The 16,042-nt window shown below is 46.2% G+C and overlaps 1 protein-coding gene across 2 annotated transcripts; it reads right to left on the bottom strand.

Moving 5' to 3' along the window:
• Window positions 1-12: 12 nt before the first annotated feature.
• Tm9sf1 (transmembrane 9 superfamily member 1) lies at window positions 13-14,365 on the bottom strand. Of its 2 annotated transcripts, XM_004661825.3 has the most exons (6): window positions 14,285-14,365; window positions 13,623-13,984; window positions 10,325-10,946; window positions 9,877-10,062; window positions 1,782-2,055; window positions 13-645 (listed from the first exon to the last, which is right to left on the bottom strand). In XM_004661825.3, exons 2-6 carry the CDS (start codon window positions 13,965-13,967, stop codon window positions 252-254), a joined length of 1,821 nt encoding a protein of 606 aa, XP_004661882.1. In that variant the 5' UTR covers window positions 13,968-13,984; window positions 14,285-14,365; the 3' UTR covers window positions 13-251. The 2 variants fall into 2 exon arrangements, with proteins under 2 accessions (XP_004661882.1, XP_045010385.1); XM_045154450.1 differs by lacking the exons at window positions 9,877-10,062; window positions 14,285-14,365 and having other exon boundaries at window positions 13,623-14,269.
• Between the last annotated feature and the right edge of the window lie 1,677 nt (window positions 14,366-16,042).

The raw sequence follows: 16,042 nt of genomic DNA on the forward strand, positions 1-16,042 counted from the left end.
CCAACTACAGGATCCTTTTCCTTAATAAATTTTATTGTAATAATTGTAAAAAGAAAACTCAGGGCCAAAACAAGGCAACTTAAAAAGTTCAAATATATACTCCTTATATAATAGAGATTTATAATTTCCAGGTCCTTTTTCAGACCCCAAGGGCAAAGGGGAGAGCAATCACACACTCCAGTCGGAAGAGCAGCCATCAGGAAAGATCAATGGGGTATGAGGAGAAGAGCAATAGTTCTGTGACTCAGAACTCAGTCCATCTTAAGGTTAACATAGATATAACGGATGAACTTTAAGGAAGAAAAAAAGGAGATGGTGCCCAGCATGAGGAAGAAGACATAACCGGTGAGTAAGGAGTAGCCAAAGAACTCTACTGACTGTACTGCTCCTGACATGTTGGAGCGCCGGGCATAGTAGAAAACCGAGTAGAGGAAGATGAAGAGGCCTGTGGAGCCAACACTTAGCACAGATCGCCACCACCAGCGGTAATCCTCCCCAGACAGTTGGAAGTAGGTGAGTGCAATGGAGATGCAAGCCCCCACACTTAGTAGGATGGCAAAGACAAAGAAGAGGATGCCATACAAAGTGTATTGCTCTCGACCCCAGACTGTGGCAAAGATGTAGTAGAGTTCCACAGAGATGGCACTGTGAAAAGAAGAGACAACACACGCATTAAAGCCTGTGCACTACAGCGGAGCCCAAATCCCACCCCCACCCCTTCCTGCTGTAGGAAACCAAGTCCACTCCACTCTCTGCCCCACATTTCCTGACTTCATGCAGATTCTTTTGCCTGCCATTAGCTGCTCTCATATTCCAAACTGAAAGATTGAAAGCAGAGATCCTAGCCAAGCCTGATGACATGGAATTGGAATCTCAGTTACTTGAGAGGCTGAGGCAACTTAGTGAGACTATCTCAAAATAAAAGATTATGATGGATATGGTGGCACATGCCTTTAATCCCACCATTTAGGAGGCAGAGGGAGGAGGATCGCACTGAGTTTGAGACCAGCCTGAGACTACACAGTGAATTCAAAGAACCTGACATTACATAGGGCATTGTGGTGTAGTCTCAGGAGGCCAAGGTAGGATTGTTTTAAGTTCCAGACTGGAATGAGACCCTGCCTCAAAAAAAAAAAAAAAGAACCTGTTTTAGTAGTGCAAGGCAGAAAAGTATAAATTCAAGGTCATCACCTCAGCAACGCAGTGAGTGTGAGGCCAGGCTGACAGTAGTGTGGTGTAATGATATACTCCTATAATCCTAATACTCAAAGACTGAAGCAGGAGACTTGCAAGTTCTAGGCCACCCTGAGCTACATAGTGAGACTATCTGAAAAAAAAAATCACTCAGACTGGAGAGGTGGCTTAGCAGTTAAGGTGCTTGCCTGCAAAGCCAAAGGACCCATGTTTGATTCTGCAGGACCCACGTAAACCAGATGCAAAGGGTGACACATGCATCTGGAGTTCGTTTGCAGTGGCTAGGTGTCCTGATACTCCCCGGTATTTTCTATCTGCTTCTCTCAAATAAATAATTTGGTTTTTTTGTTTGTTTTGTTTTTCAAGGTAGGGTTTCACTCTAGTTCAGACTGACCTGGAATTCACTATGTAGTCTCAAATTCACGGCAATCCTCCTACCTTGGCCTCCTGAGTGCTGGGATTAAAGGCATGCGCCACCACACCCAGCTTAAATAAATATTTTTATAAACACATTCTAGTCTTAAACAAAACTAACCAAAACGACCAAAGACCCCAAGAGTCATGGCTGTGGGACAAAAGGGGGATACCTGAAAGGCAGAAAGCCTCCAACAGTCATGTGGATGAGAGTAGACTTGTACCAGGGCTGGGGTGGGATCTCCCGGGCGATATTCTTGGTGCGACAAGGTGCGTCAAAAGGGCTAGCGTTGTTCTTCCCAAAGATGCCTCCAATAACAGTAAGAGGAAAGCCTACCAGCAGCCAAACCGTCAGAAGCAGCAGGATTGTGGTAGCTGGCAAAGCCTGTGTCGAACCATTGGCCCAATGCACTGAGTTCACCACACTCCATGTCAGGAAGAAAGGCACTGCAGGAAGGAGGAACAAGCACTAGGAGCAATGCCCCTGGGCCACCCACTGAGAATGGACCTCAGGTGGAGAAGGGTGAAGTAGCCTTTCACGTACAGGACTACTTACACTCTGGATGTCCAGAGCCACCTCTACCCTTTCAGAGCCCCATTATTCTTTGTTCTCTATCTGACCAATACCCTCTTCTCTCGCCCAATGTAACCAAACATCAAGATGGCTACTTCATGATTTGAGAGTGGCACAAATCCCCCTGCTTCCAGGAAAGTGTCTTGCCATGACTATGGTAATTCCTACCATGAAATTTATATTGATTAAAGCCCTATTCTTTTTTTTTTTTTTTTTTTTTTTTGGCTTTTTGAGGTAAGGTCTCACTCTAGCTCAGGCTGACCTGGATTTCACGATGTAGTCTCAGGGTGGCCTCGAACTCATGGTGATCCTCCTACCTCTGCCTCCTGAATGCTGGGATTATAAACATGTGGCACCATGACCGGCTAAAGCCCTATTCTTAGAAAGATATGCTTAAACTGGGTGTGGGTAACACACATCTTTAGTTCCAGACCACCCTGAGACTACATGGTGAATTTCAAGTTACCCTGGGTTAGAGCAAGACCCTACTGACCCTCTCCCCGCGACCCTCACCAAAAGAAGGGGGGACTGAAGAGATGGCTTATCGGCTAAGGCACTCGCCTGTGAAGCCTAAGTACCCAGGTTCCACTCCCCAGAACCTTTATAAGCCAGATGCACAAGGTAACGCTTGCGCACAGGTGTTACATGTGCAAAGGTGGCACATGCGCAAAAGGCGACCAATGCATCTGGAGTTTGTTTGCAGTGGCTAAGGCCCTGAGGTGGCAATTCTCTCTCTCTCTCATTAAAAAAGAAATGAAAGCTAGATGTAGTGGTACACACTTTTAATCCCAGCACTCAGGAGGCAGAGGTAGGGGGATCACTGTGAGTTTGAGGCCACCCTGAGACCACACAGGGAATTCCAGGTCAGTCTGTGCTAAAGTGAGACCCTACCTCGAAAAACAAAACAAAACAAAAAAAAAGAAACAAAGATATGTTTAAAATGTAAATGTAATGGGATATAATTCAAACACATAAAATTAGGAACAAGAAGGGTTCAAATTGCAATTATTGCCTTTGGAAGGGCAATCTGGTTGAAAAGACTAGAATTTGACTACCTCAAAAATAAAAGGAGGGGCTGAAGAGATGGCTTAGCAGGTAAGGGGCTTGCTGGCAAGGCCAAAGGACTCAGTTTCAATTCCCTAGTACATACATAAGCCAGATACATAAGGTGGTACATGCATCTGACTACAAAGTGAATTCCAGGTCAGCCTGGGCTAGAGTGAAACCTTACCTTGAAAAAAAAAGTACAGGGCTGGAGAGATGCCTTGGCAGTTAAGGCACTTGCCTGCAAAGCCTAATGATCTGGGTTCAACTCCCCAGTACCCATGTAAAGCCAGATGTACAAGGTGGTACAGGCATGTGGAGTTCATCTGCAGCAGCAGGAGGCCCTGGTGCATCAACTCTTTCTCTATCCCTCTCTCTGCTTCTTCCTCTCTCAAGTAAATAAAATATTAAAAAGTAAAGCTGGGCATGGTGGCACATACCTTTAATCCCAGCACTTTGGAGGGAAAGGTAAGAGGATCACCATGACTTCAAGGCCACCCTGAGACTATATAGTGAATTCCAGGTCATCCTGGGCTACAGCAAGACCCCACTGACCTCCTGACACTCTGACCCTCTGCCAAACAAAAAAAAGGGGGGGGCTGCTGAAGAGATGGCTTATTGGTTAAGGCACTTGCCTGTGAAGCCTAAGGACCTACCTCGAAAAACCAAAATAGAGCCAGGCATGGTGGTGCACGCCTTTAATCCCAGCACTCAGGAGGCAGAGGTAGGAGGATCACCATGAGTTCGAGGCTACCATGAGACTACAGAGAGAATTCCAGGTCAGCCTGAGCTAGAGTGAGACCCTACCTCAGAAAACCAAAAAGAAAAAGAAAAACCAAAATAAATAAATAAATAAATCCAAGGCTGCAGAGATGGATCAGTAGTTAAAGGCACTTGCTTGCAAAGCCTGACAGCCCAGGTTCCATTGCCAAGTGCCTATATAAAGCCAAATGAACAAAGTGGTGCATGTATCTAGAGTTTGTTTGCAGTGGCAGGAGGGCCTGGCACATGCATACTCTTGTCTCTCAAACAAAATATTTATAAATAGAGGTTTTATCTCGCTCTTGCCTTCTCCTGGACAAAAGTTCTCTGTGTTCAGGGTTTTATCCCACTATTGCCTTCATGGGCAGGAGTTCTCTACACTCTGGGCTTTACCCTGTTCTTCCCTTCTCATGGGCAGGGACTCTCTTCATTCTCTTCCCTTCTCTTCAGTTCTGGGCTTCCCCATTTCTTGGAAGCCTGCTTATGCCAGTTGGGCATGAACTCTGTATTCTTTCCTTTTTTTTTTTTAATAATTTTTTTTGTTTATCTTATTTATTTGACAGTGACAGAGAGAGAGAAAGAGGCAGATAGAAAGAGAGAATAGGCACACCAGGGCCCCTAGCTGCTGCAAACAAACTCCAGACACATGTGCCCCCTTGTGCACTGGCTAATGTGGGTCCTGAGGAATGGAGTCTCAAACCGGGGTCCTTAGGCTTCACAGGTGCTTAAGCGCTTAACTGCTAAGCCATCTCTCCAGCCCTCTTTCCTTTTCTTTTTCTCCTTTTTTGGTTTTTCAAGGTAGGGTCTCACTCTGATTCAGGCTGACCTGGAATTCACTATGTAGTCTCAGGGTTAGCCTCGAACTTTTGGCGATTCTCCTACCTCTGCCTCCCGAGTGCTGGGATTACAGGCGTGTGCCACCACGCCCAGCCCTCTTTCCTTTTCGTAAGTTCTATCTATACTCTAATAAAACCTATAAACCTATAAACCTTAAAAATAAATAAACCATATATATATATATATATATATATATATATATATATATATATATATACACACACACACACACACACACATATAGGGTTTATTTATTTTTAAGGTTTATCGATTAAATATATATGTGGGGGGGGGGAGATATCCAAGAGTGCTGTTTGAATAGAATGGTTGAAGCAGGGTTTGGTGGCACACACTAATCACAGAACTTAGGTTGGAGAGATGGCTTAGCGATTAAGGTGCTTGCCTACAAAGCCTAAGGACCTAGGTTTAACCCCCCATGCATCTGGAGTTCATTTGCAGTGGTAGAGGCCCTGGCGTACCCATTCTCTCTCTCTCTCTCTACTTCTTTCTAGCTCTCAAATAAATACATAAGTACTGCTTTCTAGTCTGTGAACAATGGTACGTTAATAAACCCATCACCTGACATATGGGAGATACATAATAAGCACAAAAAGAATTTAAAAAATCCCCACAACAGCAAGAAGGGGGGGCAATCTTTGAGGCTGAAGAGATAGCTTATTGATTAAGGCACAGGTCTGCTAAGCCTAAGGACCCAGGTTTGATTCCCTAGTACCCATGTAAGCCAGATGTACAAGCTGGCACATGCATCTGGAGTTCATTTACAGTGGATGGAGGCCCTGGTGCACTTATCCTATTTGCCTCTTCCTCTCTCTTTTTTTTTTTTTTTTTGGTTTTTGAAGTAGGGTCTTGCTGTAGCCCCAGCTGATCTGGAATTCACTATGTATTCTCAGAGTGGTCTCGAACTCACAGTGATCCTTCTACCTCTGTCTCCCGAGTGCTGGGATTAATGGTATGAGCCACCAGACCTTCACTGTCTCAAATAAATATATTATTACTACAAAAAGATCAGGGGGCTGAAGAGATAGCTTGGCAGTTAAGTGCTTGCCTGTGAAGCACACGCATCTGGAGTTCATTTGCAGTGGCTGGAGGCCCTGGTGCGCCCATTCTCTTTCTCTCTTTCTCTGTCTGTCTCTCTCAAATAAAAAAATAAAAACAATATTTTTTTAATTCTTAAAAAAAAAAATCACAGGGGCTGGAGAGATGGCTTAGTGGTTAAGACACTTGCCTGCAAAACCAAAGGACTCAGGTTTGATTCCCCAGGACACACATAAGCCAGATGCACAAGGCGACGCATGAGGCTGGAGTTCCTTTGGAGTACCTGGAGATCCTGGCGTGCATTCTCCATCCCCCATCTTCTCTCTCTCTAATAAACAAATATCCTACTACTCATAAAAAGCCAGATGTACACAATAGCTCATACATCTGAAGTTTGTTTGCAGGCAAGAGGCTCTGGCATACCCGCACACTCTCTTCTTCTCTTATATACGTGTGTTTATATATTCTATTTATGTATATGTATATACCTGGCTCACTACATTTTAGAAGTAAAATTTGGGGCCAAGTTGCTTAACTACACTGCAGTTCAGTTTCTTGCTGTGAGGATATTACCTACTTCACAGTTATTGTGGAGATTAAATGAGATGAAGACAAGCCAGGCATGGTGGCACATACCATTAATCCCAGCACTCGGGAGGCAGAGGTAGGAGGATCGCCGTTGAGTTTGAGGCCACCCTGAGACTCCTTAGTGAATTCTAGGTCAGCCTGGGCTACAGTGAGACCCTACCTCAAAACACCAAAAAATAAAAAAAATGGGATGAAGACATATCAGGTGCTTGGGATACCTTCCAGTGAGTTGTTGGCCAGGGAGTTCCCTGATGCCCCAAAACATAGGCCATTGCCGAGGCCCTTGGTTTCCCACCAGGAATAGATGGTAAGACCCTATTGCTGAAGGCTCCACATACTTGGGCTGCAAGGCCACTGAGAAATCCTGCTGGAACTGAGCTGATAACCTCCTCCATGTAGACCAGCTGACAGAAAGCTGGAAGAAGCCATTCTGCATGCAGTTCAATGGTAGAAAGATAAACCACCAGGGAAGATACTCAACAGTGGACACTGCAAACCTTATAATTGGCCAGCCAGGCCAAATGAGCCAATGGGTGCAATAGTGGCATGTCTGTCATGTTGGAAACCAACTGCCCTCCAATTGGACTGGAGGCCCGCTTTAAGGGAGGGAATACATCCCTGATACTGAAAACTTAAATAAGGGAGTCATGAGCCCTAGGGTTCTAACATCTGCTGATGTCTGGATAAGTGTATATTCTATGCTTATCAAACTGCCCAGTAAGCACTTCTCTTAATATTTATACCCTTATATTAATGCTACTGTCACTTTGGATAGAGAATCTTCTCTTTTCAGATGACAGTGACCTTGGGACAATTCAGAAGGTATCATGGTGCTGGAAAGAAGTAACTAGAGTACCGAGTAACACCTGGATCACACCTTCCAAGGCTCAGGGCCTAATGCGGAAGAGGTGGCAGAAAGAATGTAAAAGCCAAAGGAAGGTTTGGACTCCTTACAACGTGCTCCCTCCAGACAAAAAATTGGCCTCAATATACATGACCTCATAGTGCCTGACACTACCTACACAAGACCATCTTAAGAGGAGGGAAGGATCATGGCATCCAAATAGAGAAGAGACTTATTGAGATGGGGAGTGGATGTTTTGGAGAATGGAATTTCAAAGGGGAAAAGGGGGGGAGGGAGGGTTATCACCATAGGATATTTTTTATAATCATGGAAAATGTTTAAGAAAATTGAGGGAAAAAAAAATAAAGGCCCAAAAAAAAAAAAAAAAAAAGACATATCAGGTGCTTACCACAGTGCTTGGGCCATTTTAAGGACTTAACAACTTTTTTTGTTATTGTTGTTATTGTTTTTCAAGGTAGGGTTTCACTCTAGTCCTGGCTGACTTGGAATTCACTATGCAGTATCAGGGTGGCTTGGAACTCATGGTATCCTACCTCTGCCTCCCAAGTGCTGGGATTAAAGGTGTGCACCACCACACCTGACTTTCCTAACAACTTTAAATTTATTTTTTTGGATTTGCAAGCAAAGAGAGATATAGAGAAGAGAGACAGACAGAATAGGCATGACAGAGCTTCCAGCTACTACAAACGAACTCCAGATGCATGCATGCACAACTTTATGCATCTAGCTTTATGTGGATACTGGGGAATCGAAGCTGGGCCTTAACCACTAAGACATCTCTCTAGCCCTTGCCTTTTTTTAAAAAAAATATTTTTATTTTTATTTATTTATTTGAGAGAGGGAAAGAGGCAGAGAGAGAGGGAGAGAGAATGGGCATGCCAGGGCTTCCAGCCATTGCAAACAAATTCCAAATGCATGTGCCACCTTGTACATCTGGCTCATGTGGGTCCTGGGGAATCGAACCAAGGTCCTTTGGCTTTGCAGGCAACCATCTTAACTGCTAAGCCATCTCTCCAGACCTTTTGTTTTTAAGGTAGGGTTTCACTCTAATGAAGGCTGACCTGGAATTCACTATGTAGCTGCAGGCTGGCCTCAAACTCACAATGATCCTCTTACCCCTCCCTCCTAAGTGTTGGAAATAAAACCATATGGCAACTCGTACAGAACTGACTTTTTAAAAATTTTTAATTATTTTTTAAATTATTGTTATTATTTTGGTTTTTTGAGGCAGGGTCTTGCTAGAGCCCAGACTGACCTGGAATTTACTGTGTAGTCTCAAGGTGGACTTGAACTCATGGCAATTCTCTTATCTCTGCCTCCCAAGTGCTAGGATTAAAGGCGTGCACCACCATGCCGGGCTACTTAATTTTTAAATATTTAAAAAGAAATACATTGTTGCCTGGATGGGCACACTTGTAATTTCAGCACTTTGGAGGCTGAGGTTCTCCAGCCTTTGATCCTGAGTTTGTGGCCAGTCTGGGCTACACAGTGTAAGGCTTGTCGTCAAAAAACAAACATACCAACAACCATTCTTTAAAGATTTTCCCCAAGCCAGGCAGTGGTGGTGCACATTTTTAATCCCCTCAAAGGAAAAAAGAAAAAAAAATCCCCAAAACTACGCATGGTGGCATATGCCTTTAATCCCAGCACTTGGAAGGCAGAGGTAGGAGGATTGCCATGAGTTCAAGGCCAGCCTCGAACTACAAAGTGAATTCCAGGTCAGTCTGAGCTAGAGCGAGATCCTACCTCAAAAAAACAACAAAAACTTCCCCTATATTCCTTCTGAGATAGCTGCCCTATGACTGTTCAGGTCCCAGGATGGGTTCGTAATTCTGTTTGTTTTAAAATTTTTAATTAATTAATTTATTTGCAAGCAGAGAGAGGGAATGGGTGCAGCAAGCTCTCTCGCCACTACAAATGAACTCCAGACACACACAACCCTTTGTACAGCTGGCTTACATGGGTACTGGGGAATCAAACCTGGATCCTTTGGCTTTGCCAGCAAGTGCCTTAACCAGAAATTTACTATATAGTCTCAGGGTATGTAGTCCCTGAGTGTTGGGATTAGAGGTGTGCACCACTACTCCTGGCCTTTTTGCTTTTTTGTTTTTTTTTAAGGTAGGGTCTCACTCTAGCTCAGGCTGACCTGGAATTGACTATTTAGTCTCAGGGTAGCCTCACAGTGATCCATCTACCTCTGCTTCCCAAGTGCTGGGATTAATGGCATGCACCACCAGCCCCGGCCTAATTCTTTTTTTTTTTTTTTAATTAATTATTATTTTGAGAGAGTGAGAGGCAGATAGAGAGAACAAATTGGCATGCTAGGGCCTCCAACCACTGCAAATGAACTCCAGATGCATGGGCCAACTTGTGCATCTGGCGTTATGTGGGTCCTGGGGAATAGAACTCAGGTCTTTAAGGTTTTGCAGGCAAAAGCCTTAAGCATTAAAATATCTCTCTAGCCCTGGCTTAATTCTTCTTCTTCTTTTTTGCCAGCTGAATTCTTAAGCCTAGGCAGATCCACCAGGAAAGAAGTCCTCACCAGAGAAGAGACTGGTGGTGAGAATGATGTTCCACACCCAACGCTGGCCTCCGATCTGCTTGTAGAAGTGACTGGACACGTAGCCAGAGATGCAGCAGGTCAGGGCATACAACAAGATGGCTGCCGAGTTAATGGCTCCATGACGGTGCACATTGAACATGCCCAGCAATGCCATGACAATAATGCCTACAGGGTGGTAGAAAACCCCACGTTAGGTCTCACCTACCTCTCTTCTCACAATTTCAGAGGAAACATCTCCCTTATCCCAGACCCAGAGCTTCAAGCCAAATAATTTCCCCCAGTTCTCTTGTCAGGAAAACCCACAATTGTCACTAGAACCACCCTATCTTTTAGCTCTGTCCTCACTTTGGATAAGAAGAGAAGATCATAGACATTTCTTGTAACTTATCTACCCAATGAGAGAAATCCCCAATTCTTATCACCTCACCAGTGCCAAGGGCCAGGAACTGGGCACCCACGCCAAGCACAGCACAAAGCAGACCACGGTATGGAGGGAAGCGGAAGACATCGGTATGGATAATTTTCCAGCCATTATCACCCTGGTCAAAGTCATCACCAGAGCCTCCTGAGGTAGTCTCTTCATCTAGGTTGTACCGTGCTAGGTCATTCCGAAGCACACGCATTAAAATAACGGCCACAAACCCCACTAGTAAAAACACAAGCACCATGGAGTTGATGATGGACAGCCAATGGATTTCCAGTGTTCGGGGAAAGAAACCACCATCATCACTACGGCGCCTGTCACTCCGCTGCTCCACTGAAGTCTCAGACCAGCGCACACTGTAAGTGTGTGTAAGGCCTAATAATTCGTCAGATCGTAGCCCATCCAAGCTGTGGGGCTTCACGTCTCGCACTGAAACGTTGGCAAATATAATTCGATCTCCATGGAATTCTAGGTGGAAGTCCAAATGGGTCCAGAGTCCTATCTTGTGGCTGTGTGGCAGGAAGCCACTCTCTTCCATGTAGCCCACAAAACCACGGATTGGCAAGTCATCTACTACAAATTCAAAGTAATACAATTCCTCAATGGCCTGGCGCAGCTGCTCTACCTATAAAGAGCAAGTTAGGAGTCAGTCACACAAAACCTCCTCCTACACATGGGGTTAGAGCAAAGCTAACAAGTACTACCTCAGTAGTACTTACATTTTGGGCTGGGTAAATTCTATGTTGTAGGGAAGATGCTGACTGTGCATTTTAAGATGTAGCATCCCTGACCTCTACCCACTCTATGCAAGTAGTAACCCCCCAGTTCTGACATTCAAAAATGTCTCCAGCCTGGCATGGTGGCACACACCTATAATCCCAGCACTCAGGAGGCTGAGGTAAGATCGCTGTGAGTTTGAGGCTACCCTGAGACTACATAGTGAATTCCAGGTCAGTCTGGGCTAGAGCAACACCTTATCTCAATCCACAACCTGGGGCTGGAGGGATGGCTTAGCAGTTAAGGCGTTTGCCTGCAAAGCCAAAGGAACCAGGTTTGATTCCCCAGGACCCACGTTAGCCAGATGCACAAAGAGGTGCACATGTCTGGAGTTTGTCTACTGTGGCTGGAGGCCCTGGCACACCCATTCTCTCTCTCTCTCCCTCCTTCTCTGACAAATAAATAAATAAAAATAAAATATTTTTTAAAAAGAGAGAGAAAGCTGGGTGTGGTGGGGCATGCCTTTAATCCTAGTACTTGGGAGGCAGAGATAGGAGGATTGCCGTGAGTTTGAGGCCACCCTGAAACTACATAGTGAATTCCAGGTCAGCCTGAGCTAGAATGAGACCCTACCTTGGGGGAAAAAAAAGAGAGACAGTGGGCTGGAGAGATGGCTTAGTGGTTAAGCGCTTGCCTGTGAAGCCTAAGGACCCTGGTTCGAGGCTCGGTTCCCCAGGTCTCACATTAGCCAGATGCACAAGGGGGTGCACACATCTGGAGTTCATTTGCAGAGGCTGGAAGCCCTGGCGCGCCCATTCTCTCTCTCTCCCTCTGTCTTTCTCTCTGTGTCTGTCGCTCTCAAATAAATAAATAAATAAAATTAAAAATAAAATAAAATTTAAAAAAAAGAGAGAGAGAGACCAAAAATGTCTTCAAAGCTGGGTGGACTGATATATTGATAATACATGCCTGTCATCCTAGTACTTGACGAGTTTGAGGTCAGTAATGAAACCCTGAGCACTGGGGAGAATAAAGCCAGATGAACAAAGTAGAGTATGCATCTGGAATTTATTTGCAGTGGCAGAGGCCCTGGCACACTCATATAAACACACACTCTCTGCTCACAAATAAATAGATAAATATTTAAAAAAATGATGCTGGCCATGGTAGAGCATGCCTTTAATCCCAGCCCTCAGGAGGCAGAGGGAGGTGGATCACAGTGAGTTTGAGACCACCCTGAGACTACAAACTACATAGTGAATTCCAGGTCACCGGGGCTAGAAAGCAAGACCCTACCTTGGGGTTGGGGGGAAAGAACATGGTGCAGCATGCCTTTAGTCTGGTACTGGGAATACAGAGGCAGGAGGATTGCTGTAAGTTCAAGACCACCCTGAGACTACATAGTGAATTCCAGGTCAGCCTGGGCTAGAGTGACACCATACCTCAAAAAACCAAAATAAATAAATAAATAAGAATAAAAATAAAAGAGACTCTGTATCAAAAAAAAAAAAAATCAAACAAAATGTCACTAGATATTACCAAAGTTCCTTAGGAAACAAAGCTGTCTCCTGTTGAGAATCACTGGCTTAGGTTCTGCTATAATGGGGTTTTTCCCCCAAAACAGTAAATATGACTTTGACAGACAGGATTAAGTTCTAGAAAGAATTTAGGGGAAGATGTTAAAAAAAAAAAAAAAAAAAGACTGGAGGGCTGGAAAGATGGCTCAGTGGCTAAGGCACTTGCCTGCAAAACCTAACAACTGGAATTCTAGTCCCCAGTATCCATGTAAAGCCATATACACAAAGTGGTGCATGCATCTGGAGTTTGTTTGTAGTGGCTGGAGGCCCTGGTGTGCCCATTCTTTTCTTCCCTCTCTGCTTGCAAATAAATAAATAAAAATAATAATAATAATAATAAAGACTGGAGCTAGGCATGGTGGTGCATGTCTTTATCCCAGCACTTGAGAGGCAAACAGAGATAAGACTGTTGTGAGTTCGAGGCCAGCCTGGGACTACAGAGTGAGTTCCAGGCCAGTCTGGGCTAGAGTGAGACCCTACCTTAAAAATAAACCAATCCAGGACTGTGAGTAGCCTAGCTGGAGGGGCAGAATTAGAACTCCAAAGACCTGTTGCTGGTTAGGATTATCGAACTTGGATATTTGCCACTGACTAGAGTCATAGAAACGGGCTGGACTTGAAGCTACAGAGTTTGAAGTTTGCACTGGTTGTTTTAAATCTTGTGTTGGTTGAATATTTCTTTGCTATGCCCAATGACAAACAAAAGAACCACAACAGGGAAATAAACTCTGAAAAAATGCCAAAAGGACTATACAAGGAAGTGGACTATAAAGGAGCGCAGCTTGATCTTATTGCTGATAGAGACGTATGGAGTGAGGAGTCCTGGCCTCTAATACTATCAGCTCTGCAATTCAGTGTCCATGTAAGATTGAAAAAGTATGCAAGTACATGGGGTTGTAGTTAGAATCATGAGATAATTTCCATAAAGATAGCTCGACCCATAAACGCAAGGCACTTTTGGTCCCTGGGAAGGAAGGCTAAGGGATAACCAATGCGGAGAGGCTGACCTGAGCAGAACTGAGCTGCATGTGGCATAGAATTCTCTTCTCCACATTCTCCCGAAAGCGGATCTCGTACAAAGACTCAGCCATTCGGTCCCCATCCAGTACTTCGCCCAAGCTAAGACTTTTGTGTCGGATCTTCTCAGGGCAGCAGACTGGAAGCTGATAGTAGTGGTAAGTTTCCTGAGGATTATGGTAGGGTCCCACTTTGTTGACATAAAGCATGACAGGGTCGCCGGCTTTGTAGTGTGTCACACCTTCCACCCCTGGCCCATGGCCTGTGCCCAGCAACAGTATCAGGAATGGCAAACAGTGGCAGCTCCAACTTCGAGGGTGCCCTAGGACTGTCATCCTTAAGGCAGTAGAACCTGTTTGGGGAATTCTGCGGTTACAGAAACTAGGGATCAAATCATGAAGGCCCGGGCCAGGTCTCTCGGACGTCTACTGGTACCACCTCCTCCCTTTCACCTCCCGGTCCCACACCAAATTATTTCTACCCCAAAGATGGGGCTGTGCCTCGGCTCGCTAGTCTTCTCGACCTGGAAGTTCACCCTTCACTCGGGCCTCCCCACCCCGCGGCCTCGGATGCGAGCGCCAGCCCGTTTCTATGGCAACGCCCGCGGCCTCGCAGCGCGGGTCCGTCCCGCCACAGCTCCAAGGGTCCTCACCGCGCAGCAAGGGCCTGCCACGGCGGCGCCAGCGCCCTCGGGGGCCCCGGAGCTGCCCTCGGGCTCCTGCTGGGGTCTCCCCCCGAGCTGCTCGGGAGCCGCAGGGGTGGAGGGGCCCTGACGAAGGACCTCCGCGGGGTTGTCCGCTGCGGTGCCTGATCGCCGCAACGGCGGTCGCCCTGGGCTGAATAGCGCCGTCGGCTCGGGCAAGGGTCCCGCGAGGAGCTTTGTCCAGCCAGGGGTCCAGCTTAGTCCTAGGGGTGCCACGAAGCTCCGCTGGTCAGTGACCGCAGGAGGCAGCGGGGGAGGGGTTCTTCCGGCGAGCCCGACGGCAGCCCAGGACACGTCAGTCTTACCACTTCCGCCCTCGGATCCGGCCACGGCGTCGCGCCTGGAACTCAGGGTTTGCTGGGCTGTGATCTGGGAGCTTCTTGGTCCGCACCTTCACACGGAGCTGCAAGCCAAGGTCTGGCTACGCGGATGCAGATGTCCGTTCTGTGGGCGCGAAAGCCCGGGCCAGCGGTGCCCACCGCATCTGTGCGTCGGCCGAGGCTCGGGAGGGGACCGCTGCGCGCGCTCCGGGCCTGAGTGCAAGGTGGAACCCAGGACGTCCTGCGGGCTGAACCTGTGGCACTCGCCACCCACTGCTCTGGCGACCCTTGAAAAAGAGCCTCAACCCGGTCTTGGGTGAGGCTTAACACGGCTTTTCTTTGCAAGGGTCCAATGAACTGAGTGCCACTTCAGGCCTCTCACCTGTCACGAATAGCTCCACGTCAAAATACATAAGTATTATAGACTGACTATACTGGAAGCTTGCCTGGCCTCAGAAGCCTTTGTGCTCGGCATACACGGACAAGGGGTTTGCTGTTTTGCTCCGCCAATTGGGCATCTTAGCAAGGTTATTGTTAATTGGAAATGAAATCTTGTTCGTTTTAGCTCTGTCATTTGGGGGGGGGGGCGGGGGCGGAGGTTCTCACTGTAGTCGAGCGTGACCTGGAACTCACTATATATACCCTGGTCTGGCCTCAAACTCATGTGGATCCTCCTACATCAGCCTCCTGTGTGATGGATTTATAGGTGTGTAACACTGCAGGGTTGTCTTTTGTTTGTTGTTGTTTAGTTTTATAAGGTAGGGTCTCACTGTAGCCCAGCCTGACCTGGAATTCATTATGTAGGCTCTGGGTGGCTTCAAACTCACAGTGAAACTGGTACCTCTGCCTCCCAGATTGCTGTGTGCCACCACACCTGGCTTTTTTGTTTGTTTGATTGTTTTTTTTTTTTAATTTATTTATTTGAGAGCGACAGACACAGAGAGAAAGACAGATAGAAGGAGAGAGAGAGAATGGGCGCGCCAGGGCTTCCAGCCTCTGCAAACGAACTCCAGACGCTTGCACCCCCTTGTGCATCTGGCTAACGTGGGACCTGGGGAACCGAGCCTCGAACCGGGGTTCTTAGGCTTCACAGGCAAGCGCTTAACCGCTAAGCCATCTCTCCAGCCCTGTTTGATTGTTTTTGAGACAAAGTTCTACACTCTAGCCTGGCCAGTCTCAAACCTGCAGTGATCCTCCTGTCCCAGCTTCAGAGTGCTAGGATTACAAGTGTAAGCAACCTACGCTGCTTTAATTTTTTTTTAAGTTATGTGTATGGTCACTTGCCACTGCAAATGCATCTGGCTTCATATGGGTAGTGAGAAATTGAACCTGGGCTCACAGGCTTTGTAAATAAGTGCCTTTAATTTTTTTTTTTACTTATTTGAGA

The sequence above is a fragment of the Jaculus jaculus genome, chromosome 7 (genome assembly GCF_020740685.1).
Source record: "Jaculus jaculus isolate mJacJac1 chromosome 7, mJacJac1.mat.Y.cur, whole genome shotgun sequence".
Lineage (NCBI taxonomy): Eukaryota > Metazoa > Chordata > Mammalia > Rodentia > Dipodidae > Jaculus > Jaculus jaculus.

Excerpts from the sequence above, each read along its gene's own strand:
- Tm9sf1 (XM_004661825.3), bottom strand. The coding sequence starts at position 13,967 with ATGACAGTCCTAGGGCACCCTCGAAGTTGGAGCTGCCACTGTTTGCCA. Across the intron at positions 10,063-10,324 it reads GTTCCTGGCCCTTGGCACTG|GCATTATTGTCATGGCATTG; the intron begins GTGAGGTGATAA and ends ACCACCCTGTAG. Across the intron at positions 2,056-9,876 it reads CACCACCAGTCTCTTCTCTG|TGCCTTTCTTCCTGACATGG; the intron begins GTGAGGACTTCT and ends TCCTTCCTGCAG.